This window comes from Cryptomeria japonica, chromosome 11 (assembly GCF_030272615.1).
Source record: "Cryptomeria japonica chromosome 11, Sugi_1.0, whole genome shotgun sequence".
NCBI lineage: Eukaryota > Viridiplantae > Streptophyta > Pinopsida > Cupressales > Cupressaceae > Cryptomeria > Cryptomeria japonica.
In genome coordinates this window covers 149,754,439-149,765,867 of record NC_081415.1, presented here as the reverse complement: position 1 = coordinate 149,765,867, position 11,429 = coordinate 149,754,439, and the positions used below count along the sequence as shown (strand labels likewise).

The window sequence follows — 11,429 nt, the reverse complement described above, 5'->3', positions numbered from 1 at the left end:
AATTTGAACTTTTACTAGAATGTATGGTTTTGGGAGTAAATAACATCAAACATTAAGTATATACAAATCTGTATGTATGTATGCAGATATAATAATTCAAAGTGATTTGATGTAAATCAATGATACATGCCATAAAAATTCAAAGTGATTTGATGTATTGCAATTATTGATATATAAACACACAAAAAATGATATTTTTTTTTTCAAAGAATAGTTTTTATTTATACAATTTTTGGAACAAAAGGTATCAACAACCCTCACAACAATTGATACATGCTCAACTACTCGTGCTCTTCCCCTATATTGAATATTCAATATATGAGATTGTGGAGGAGCAATTCCCCATTTTAAGTTTTATGGCTGCCACTCATCACGTCCAGTTATTTCATCCTCCCTCAATTCACAGCAGTCACACAAGAGCCTATTGCTACAACCGCACCCCATACTCTAGAGGAGTTTTTTATAATATCTCTTTGGCGTTATCCCCTCTGCTATAGGTAGGGGTGCTTGGTAATTCGGTTATTTGGTCAATACGTATATGGGAGATCCAATTTGTTGTCTATTGTGGCGATATAGTATATGGCTGTCAGGTTAGTCATATACCACTCAATATTACAAATTCAGCAGCCTACCTTTACCGTTTACAAACCAGATTACAAACTTCTGCGCAAATACAAGGAAACCAAACAAAAGCACATCAAAAACCTGTTAGTCATCCTCATCAAACCATCACTGCTCACTAAACACCACAAACCATAAAAAGGAAGGATAAGCCTTTACCATACGAATATTAAGACGAATGAGAACAAATTTTTAAGATTTCTTTGAAGTTCACTGAATTTCGAATTTCATAGATGAAATTTGACAAACCCTATGACTTAGGTACATACTATGACCCATCTAAAAATAAGCTTATTGCTAATCCAACTTGACAACAGTCAAAGGAGCATGCCATGCAGGTATAACGATTTAGACAGCTATCACCTAGGCTTGTTAGTGATGGATGCTAAGAGATACAATGCTTGGATGACTTTTGCTAGTAGCATGCAAGCCATAGAGCCAATGGATGCTATTCTATACTTCTCAGCAGTCCTATGAATTGAGGCGGAAAAGAAATATCAAAAGCTAAATAAGTTATAAGTTATCAAAACCTGGTTGTGAATGTTTATCTAGCACATTAGTTATATCCTTAAGGATTTTATTGCTGCATGGAGGACTGAATTGTATAGTTCTTTGGCCCAAAATAGAAAAAAAATTAAATCTAAAAACTTACAAGTAGGTCTTGATCTCATTGTGTCACCTAATCTGTTGTTCTACTGTGAAGAGATTAAACTCAATTTTTTTATATAGCTGGATTATATAATTGATATACCAAGAATTCTTCCTCACCCTCTTCAGGTTGTTGTAATAGAGTTGTAGGTATACTACTTTTGTTCTGGATAATTGTAATGTTGCCAAAAAAAAATTGTAGTAGCCAAGGGGCAGTTATTACACTGAGCTAAGTCATGTAAAATTGTCCTTATAGGTACTAGTATTAGCATATCTCTGAAGTAAATAGAGTGGCATATAGAAAGATTGGTTCACCTCAGGAAAAAACATTATGAAAGAAAATGAAAGCCATTACTAGGTAAGGGGAGTGAGAATGGTGACAAAACGGTTGCATTCAGATAATGATAAAATGTCAATAGAACTCTCACAAAAGATAATGGATTCATATTCAAAGAAGAACCAAATCATGCACGGCCAATGCCAAGGATGTTGATGTTGCAACATAAAATAGGTATCAAATTCAAGAGCTCTATAGATGTACAATGTACAATGATTTTAAGTTTTTGATGTAGGGCAAAGAATAACCCTGCCCTCAAACTTCAACAAACACTGTAAACAAGCAGAGACTCTCTGCTAATAACAAAATCAGAATATAACATAAGAAAAATACATCCATATATTCAAAGTGAAACCACTACATAATCACATTACAAAAATGGCTTTCATGGCCTCACAATCCAAACCAACATTCTCACATTCCCCTGCATTCTCTATTCTACTCATGGACTCCACAAGCTCACCATTCTCTCTTTAATGGCAACCCCACACTATCCCAACCTTCTGGACATTGCCAAACTCTATTGGCCACACTACTTTCTACCCAGCACTTCCTCTTCCTTTTTTTTCTCCCCAGACACACTCCCCACTTCCTTTCTCCTCACCACTACCCCCTACACCAATCCTCATTGCCTCCTTAAATTGCCTTCAATTGGTTTTCTACCTAACAGCAACAGCACGTGGCTAATCATAAGTGCTTGGGAAGATTCTATGAATTCTATGAGCATGCCAATAATATATATATGTGTGTGTGTATGTGTGTGTGTGTGTGTGTGTTTGTGTATACACACACACACACACACACACACACACACACACACATATATATATACATGCACATATATATATATAGATATACATACACACACACACACACACACACACACACACACACACACACACACACACACACACACACAGAGAGAGAGAGAGTGTATACATACATATATATACATACATACATACATACATACATACATACATATACATATATATATGGTGAAACTAAACAGTAGTAAGAACAAGTCAACTGAACAGTAATGAAATAGATATATGAGGATGAACAGTAATGAAAACAAATTACCTGGAATTTATGCTAGTACAGTGCCAACCAAATAGTAGTGAAAACAAAATACCTGGATTTTATGACAACACAATCAAAAATTATATAAACAAACAAAATACCTCGATTTTATGACAACACAAAATCAAAAATTATATAAACAAACAAAATACCTTCAATTTATGACAACACAGACAACTAAACTAAACAACAGTGAAAACAAAATACATGAAATGTATGATGGTACAGACAACTAAACTAAACAATTAGTGAAAACCTTCAATTTATGACAGCAAACGATCATATATTATGTGCACACAAACAAAATACCTTCAATTTATTATAGACAATTAAACTAAAACAATAGTGAAAACAAAATACATGAAATGTATGACAACACATGATCATATACTATGTGCACAGAGTCAGTTTGCAACAAGTAATGTATGCAGGAATGTGAATGTACCTGGAATTTATGTTAGCACAGTGCCAATGCAGGAATGTGAATGTACCTAGAATTTGTCCTAGCACAGTGCCAACCAAACAATAGTGAAAACAAAATACCTGGATTTTATGACAACACACAGTCAGAAATTATATATTATGTGCACAGAGTCAGTCTGCAACAAGAAGTAATGTATGCAGGAATGTGAATGTACCTGGAATTTATGCTAGCACAATGCCAATATAGGAATATGAATGTACCTAGAATTTATGTTAGCACAGTGCCAACCAAACAGTAGTGAAAACAAAATACTTGGATTTTATGACAACACACAGTCATAAATTATATAAACAAACAAAATACCTACAATTAATGACAACACAGTCAACTAAACTAAACAGTAGTGAAAACAAAATACCTGAAATGTATGACAACACATGATCAGATATTATGTGCACAGAGTCAGTCTGCAGCAAGAAGTAATGTATGCAAGAAATGTGAATAAAGGAGGAATGTGAAGGTTTTACAACAGTGTAGGGAGAATGTAATTGTAAAAACTCTCCTTCATCGTATGCTACATTAATATAACATTTTTCCCTCCTTTTTTTAAATCTTCTTTGATTTGTTTGATCTGTGGCTATTTTTTGATCTTGCTTGATCTATGGCCATTTTTTGATCTTGCTTGATCCGTGGGTATGGATTTTTACATTTCTATTGGATAAGAGTACATGAGGTGGATTTATGGGAGGTAAATTTAAATTTTTTTGCATTAATTGTTTGTTTTCAATCGAATGGAGAGCCTCACAATTGCTCTATTTAATATAATATTTTATATTTGTCTTATAAAATTGTACAAATCTTAATATAATCATTTTACAACTGTTTGTTATATCACATCAAAAGTGTGCTAAGTTGTCAGGAATGTTGTTTTAATTTGTTTAATATGAAACATGTATTGAATGTTTTTTGTTTAATACTTGCATGAAATTTAGTAAATCAATGATACATGCCATAATAATTCAAAGTGATTTGATGTATTGCAATTATTGATATATAAACACACAAAAAATGATTATTTTTTTCAAAGAATAGTTTTTATTTGTACAATTTTTGGAACAAAAGGTATCAACAACCCTCACAACAATTGATACATGCTCAACTAGTGGTGCTCTTCCCCTAATTCAACTCAAATAAGTCAAGTCTGAGGAGCGGAATAATTTGCAAGATTGACATCAGCATGACGTTGGCGTCGTTGCCAACCATCTAAAAAGTGGGAAGCAAAAGTTTTTGAAAAATTGTGGCAAACTCAATTACTGCTACGAATTGGCATTATTTGTTTATCATATACAATTCATTCGAAATCTCTATTGAAATGTTAGTAAGAATTTTCTAACTAAATTTTAAACTAGGCATTTAAATGTTGACTGGAATGGATTTTTTTATGATGCACTCCCAAATTTTTTTGGGTTAAGTATGGTTAATCGTATATGAGATTACAGAAGGCATCTAAATGGATTTTTTATTATTTACTCATCATTTTGGGGATGGGTTTAGGGATGACTAATAGTATGTAAGATTACAGAGGCGTCGAATACATTGAACTTGTGAAATAGAAATTCTCAAACACTAGACTAACTCGGGATTGATAGAGATAGAAAGGGAACATATGTTGTTATAAAAACGCAGGATGACGCAAAACTAGTTTTAACTTTGATGTTCCACTCTCCATGTGATCTTTCGTATCATTCCTACATTGCAATGATCCATTGTGTGCTAGCGTTGTGTTTTCATTTGTTTCTGGTTCTCTTTTCTAGCACTCTGCCTCAAGTTGCTGCCCAATCCAACTCTGATGAACAAAGCCTTATTGTAATCAAGAATTCAATAACCTTCGATCCCCAGAATGTTTTTGACACTTGGATCCCTAGCATTCACTTCTGCAACTGGACAGGAGTTACTTGTGATGCAGAAGCCCATAGAGTAGAGTCCCTTAATCTTGACAGCTTCGAATTACAGGGGACCGTTTCCCCTTCAATAGGAAATCTTTCCTTTATAAAAGTTCTCTATCTCTATAACAACAGCCTCAATGGGGAGATTCCACATGAACTAGGGAGACTGCAGCGCCTGCAACAACTCTATCTATCATTCAATAAACTTCACGGCCCAATTGCATTGAATCTCACTTCTTGCAAGGATTTAGAAGAATTGTCTCTAGCGTATAATCAATTGACAGGAAGCATTCCACCACAGATACATCGCCTCAAAAAGCTCCAAGTTCTTATGTTGGGATCCAACAACCTCACAGGTACCATTTCTTCATCTTTAGCAAATCTTTCTTCACTAAATAAAGCGCTTCTTGAAGATAACAATCTACAGGGCCTAATTCCACCTGAACTACGACTGCTAAATGGATTGAAGTCGCTCTATTTGTTTGACAATCATTTAACAGGCCCTGTCCCATCTTCTCTGTCAAACATATCTTCCCTCGTTGAGTTAGATCTTGGCAGAAATAACTTGAATGGCGAAATCCCATCTGAGTTGGGCAATTTAGCTCTGTTGCAAACACTTTATATGTCGAGCAATAATTTCAAAGGCCCTATACCAAGATCGCTTGCGAATTGTTCCCAAATGCTTAAGCTTGATTTAGAGTTTAATAACCTGACAGGGGTTGTGCCATTGGAATTCAGCAAGTTGTCCCGCCTTAAATTTCTGGGTTTATCTAACAATCAGTTTGTCAGTGGCAGCACTGTCACAGTCCCTATTCTCTCAGCTCTGTCCAATTGCACCAAATTGAATGAATTGCGAATCTATCGCAACTACTTGACAGGAAGCATGCCAGAATAACTCCCCAAAAATCAGTCTGTACTTTTACTAAATGGGAATAATATAACAGGAATTATACCCTCACAAATTGGTAACCTAACCAATTTGATTCAGATTGATTTTTCTTCTAATCTGTATACGGGCCAGATCCCGTCCTCGTTGAGCAATCTTAGGAAATTGCAGAGATTACGGATAGATAACAAGAAGCTAGAAGGAAACATACCTAGTATAATTGGTGAAATAACAGAGCTTGGGGAACTATCAGCCAGCCATAACAAGCTTTCTGAAGGAATCCCTGACACCATCGCTCGACTTCAACAACTCAGACGCCTTATGCTTCATCACAACGACCTGTCAGGGACCATACCGGCTAGTTTGGGTAAATGCTATAAATTGGAGCTTGTGGACCTTTCCAACAATCAATTCACTGGACAAATACCCCGTGAAGTGGCCTCACTTTCCAATTTACAGTTTTATTTCAACTTGTCTGGGAATTCATTAGAAGGACAATTGCCTCTGGAGATTGGAAATATGATAAGTGTCCAAGCTATAGATGCCTCTTCCAATAGGTTGAGTGGCCAAATTCCAGCCACACTGGGAAGCTGTTCAAACCTCCAGCATCTTAATCTTTCCTCAATTAAACTACAAGGCCGAATTCCAAACTCTCTTGGTAACATAAAAAACCTAGTTGATATGGATCTTTCCTATAACAACCTGTCAGGTCCAATACCTGCTTCTTTGAGAAATCTGACCGTGTTTGAGTACATGAACGTGTCTTTCAATAACTTGAGTGGAGAAATCCCTAAAGAAGGTGTCTTCAGAAACTTGACAGCTGCATCATTTATGGGGAATTCGTTTCTTTGCGGAGAGTGGATTCGTCTTCCCTCCTGTTCAATTATGCTTCCTTCAGGTAAAAAAAACAGAAGTAAAGTTCGAACAATTGCAATAGCAGCGGGAGCAATCGTATTGTGCTTTTTGCTTATTGGGGGATTAGTTTACAGGAGATGTGTTGCTTATTGGGGGATTAGTTTACAGGAGATGTCACTTGCATATTCAGGGGAAGACTCAAGGCGACTCTACAGATGTTTCAATGATAAATTACATCCGCCACAGTGGGGTTTCATATTAAGAGATCGTTGATGCAACAAATGGTTTTGATAGGGAAAATTTATTAGGGACTGGTGGCTTTAGCTCTGTATATAGAGGTACTTTAAATGCTGGCACAGCTGCTGCTTTCAAGATCCTGAACTTGCAAAATGAAAAGGCCTGGAAGAGTTTTATTGCAGAGAGCAAAGTTCTTGGAAACTGTATCCACAGAAATCTAGTTAATGTTATAACCTTTTGTTCAGAACCTGAGATAAAGGTATTAGTTCTCCAATTCATGCCTAGAGGAAATTTGGATAATCTGTTGGTTTCAGATGGTGGTTCATTGGACCTAGGGAAAATACTGAACCTAGCATTGGATGTGGTCCATGAATTGGAATATCTGCATCATGATTGTTCAGTGCAAGTTGTACACACTGATATAAAGCCTAGCAATATTCTCCTGGATGAGGATATGACAGCCCATGTAGCCGATTTTGGGATTGTTCAATTGATTTGTGAGCCCGACTCCTTAGAGTCAATAACTTCAGCTCTCTCTCTCAAAGGATCCATTGGCTACATTCCACCAGTTACTGATAAAATAGCACAATAACCTTAGTTAATATATATATATATATGATGTTAAATGATAGGAATTTTTTGTTTGCTTGTTCAATGCAGAATATGGAGTGGGTGGGAAGGTTTCGACAAAGGGTGATGTTTATAGCTATGGTATTCTGTTGCTAGAAATGATAACCAGAAAGATTCTAACTGATGATATGTTTGTGGGGGACTTGAACCTGCACAAATGGGTCAGCATGCATTTTCCAGATAGAGTGGAGGAGATTGTTGACCATACAGTGATGAGACATTTAGAGGAAAATGAGATAAAGATGGTTCTTTTTCCATTCATACACATGGGCTTGATTTGTACAAATGAATCACCTCTACAACGACCCACAGCACAGCAGGTAGCAGGAGCACTAGAAATCATGAGGAAGAACCTCCTTCAAAGTACAGTAACTACCTAGCCACAAGCATATATTTGAGCTTCCCTTGGTGATTTAAATATGCAGATTGTGACTCAAATAAACATGTGTCAATATTTAGGAATCCTTGTCTATTGTGAAATTCTTGAAAAAGTAGTTAGCTTTGCTGATTACTTAATTTTGGTTATGTCAAGAGAAAAGTGACCTTTCAGTTGGCAAAGTTTTGTAGGTGACATAAAGTGGTCAAGTAGATTGGTCAGTAGTAGTTCATATCCAATATTTCAACATAATTTTATATCCTGGATAATAGTCAATCACCTATGGCAATTTATATCTATTCAAATATTCCACACAAACTCTATCTCTCCAATTGAAGCAAAGGCAAGCATATATGCAATATGTGATTTTTCTACTATTCACAAATTCCACACAAACTCTATCTCTCCAAGTGAAGCATAGGCAAGTATATATGCAATATGTGATTTTTCTACTAGATGATAGTTACAATGATCTGCACCAAACATGCTTGTAAATTCATGACAATGATGTAAAAGCTTTTCTTACATTAGTAGACAAATTGAAACAAAGTTAAAGAAAGAATATTTTAATCACCATGACATTTTGTTCTGGGATGCTTTTGATGAACTAAGATGATAAAACTACTTTGTATAGTGCGTTCAACCTTTATAGGAGAGAATTGAATTTATGAGAAAGAAAATGATGAAACTAGTTTGTATTTGTAGAGAGAAACACATGAAATATTTATTCAGGATGATCAATGGTTGACTTTGACATTTATTTACAATGAGTTTTATAAAATTGTTTGTCATAACAATTGAATAATCCACTCAACGGACAAATTGTTCTGTTACAACTAATGACTAATTAATTTTTTTATTTCAAAAGACATACATTTTGACATCCTTTTGGGAAGGGAATGCAAATAGCGTCTCTGAAATACAGAGTATTAATATATAGTGTGGCTTTTAACACTATTTCAAGCACAATTTATGTATTTTCAAAGGATAATAATTTAACAGCAAGTACTTTGTAAAACAAGATAAAAATTAATATTTGAATTAAAATAACTGAAGATTTGGAGAAGAAATAATTTTTTTTTTTCAATATATCAGTTTTACTAAATCAGTACAAGTTAAAGTGGATTATAATTTCTTCTTTAGACACCTTTTTCATATCCATTCTCTTGACATATTCTCTTTAAATATATGTCAAGAGAATGGATATGGAATTCCCGGATATCCATTCTCTTGGTGTTGAACTAAGAGATTGAGCTTGTTTCCTTGTCAAATACATCTTGTTTTGGTGTGCTTTTCCACTTCCAATAATAATGATCATCTCAGTACACAAAGGCTTTTTTGAGTGCCACTGAATTCTTCCTTTTCTCTGAGGAATGGTAGCCACTATAGGTCTTGTTGGGGTACGCATTCATAACGTGCACAACTATTTAACTTGATTTTGGTGAAAACATTTAATATTTGGCTGTTGCCTAGCAATTCTGGCTATGGGGCTGATAGAATGCAGCGGCCCCGTGATTTGTTTATAAAACTAATTTATAAACACACTATGAAGCCGGTGCATTCTATGGAACCCATAGACAGTGCCGTCATAGCCGTTTCAACCGCTTTAACTGCTTCAACAGATCCTTTCCTTTGTGGATCCCATGTTGATAAGACGCTCATTCTTTTTTCCCACGCCCATTCCTCTTATAAATAGTGGATGCTGTGTGAGTTGTAATCATCTCATCTCATTCATCATCAATGTATTTTATTGACTGATAGCCTCTTGCACATTGACTGATAGCTTCTTGCTCTTGTGAAGGCTTGCTATGCAGGTCAGGCTCTTCGAAACATTCACATTGTATCAGAGCCTCTGACCCTGCAACCTCTTCCAAATTTTGAGTTTTTCATCAGTTTGAGAGCAGTTTGTGGAGACGCTCTCTGGTGGATATGAGAATTTGCTGCAAACGCTTCTTGACAAATTGCATCGGATCTTCTAAGCAAATATTTCATTCTCCACCTAAAGTTTTACCCGTTCAGGGTTCTCATCCTGCACAGTGAAAAGGTTTTGGTAGGCCGTGGTTTGTTGTTGTTATTGCTTTTGCATTTCTTTGGCGATGCGTTCTGTATAGTCCAGTGCAATCCACATTGCATCGTTTGCAGACATTCTGTAAGGTCCAGCGCCTTTCCATTTTGGTATCTTTGAAAAAATATTGGTTTGCCTCAGCTTTCGTTTGGCCTGTGTTATTGGGCTCGATTGGCTTTGACCTGCGTTTTCCTTGTTTATCGCGTGGGGTCTTCCTGCATTGGAGTATGGATTTGCTCCTTTTTGGGTTTCTTGCCAAATCAGTGGTTTGGAGGTATCGCAGATGCTATTCAATGCCTTGTCACTGGTGGAGATTTTGCAGCGTTCATGTTTGTTCTCTGTGCAGGCGTTGTCACTTTTTCACGGCTACTTAGTGGTTCATCTTATTAATCCAACTTCAGTTGTAGAGTTTAACATTAATTTGATGAGCTAGGGTTTCATTGTGCGAGAGGAGGAATTGCGAGAGGGCCCGCTTAAACGCATAGTGTGCAGCTGTTGTTGGGGTTTTTAATCCATGTGCATAGCACGACGATCAATTTAGTTTTTTAAATACCCTGTTCTAGACAATTTGCTTTCTGACCTAAGGCTCAAACAATCTATTAAGGATTCTCTCGCGTGTGTGATGTGGTCCCTACTGGAAGTGCTCAAACTCGCTTAATTGGATGTGTTGTGGATGTAGATAAACAGAGGCTTGGCATCGTCAATTAGTGTGCTAGTTTGTCCCTTTTGGTGGCTGTTTTAGAATTGCGGGGGCATTAGTTCTATATCTTTTGAGGGAGGTAACCAACTTGGTATGGGAGTTTAGTCCCACGTTGGGACTGCGAGGTCCATTTTGAGAAAATGCTGCAATCATTGTCGGGTGGTCTCTATCGCGCAAATGTGAATATGTCTCGTCTTCATTACTTGGCCAATGGTGGTTTGATGAGTTAGGAGTACCATGGTGGTATAGTTGTTTGATGAGTTAGGACATTGACTAATGTGGTTTGATGAGTTAGGATATTGACTAATGTGGTTTGATGATTTAGGACATTGACTGTCATGGTTTGATGAATCAGGACATGGTGGCATGTTAGTTTGATGAGTTAGGATATTGACTACCATGGCTTGATGAGTTTGGACATGGTGGTATGGTAGTTGATGAGTTTGGACATTGACTATCGTGACCTAGGGTAGTTTGATAAGTTAGGACTTTGTCATGTTGATTGCTTCTAGTGGTGTGGTTGGTGGTTTTATGAGTTAGGACATGATGTTATGGTAGCTTTATGAGTTAGGACTTTGACTACCATGGTGATTACCTCCAATGGTGTGGTTGGTGGTTTGA

General features: G+C 36.4%; 1 protein-coding gene across 1 annotated transcript; it reads left to right on the top strand.

Annotated features, from left to right (window-relative positions):
* The first annotated feature begins 579 nt into the window (after positions 1 to 579).
* Positions 580 to 7,629, top strand: LOC131079427 (LRR receptor-like serine/threonine-protein kinase FLS2). Its single transcript, XM_058017374.2, has 4 exons — positions 580 to 590; positions 4,928 to 5,823; positions 6,004 to 7,003; positions 7,095 to 7,629. The coding sequence occupies exons 1-4, from the start codon at positions 580 to 582 to the stop codon at positions 7,627 to 7,629; spliced, it is 2,442 nt and encodes an 813-aa protein (XP_057873357.2).
* The last annotated feature ends 3,800 nt before the right edge of the window (positions 7,630 to 11,429 follow it).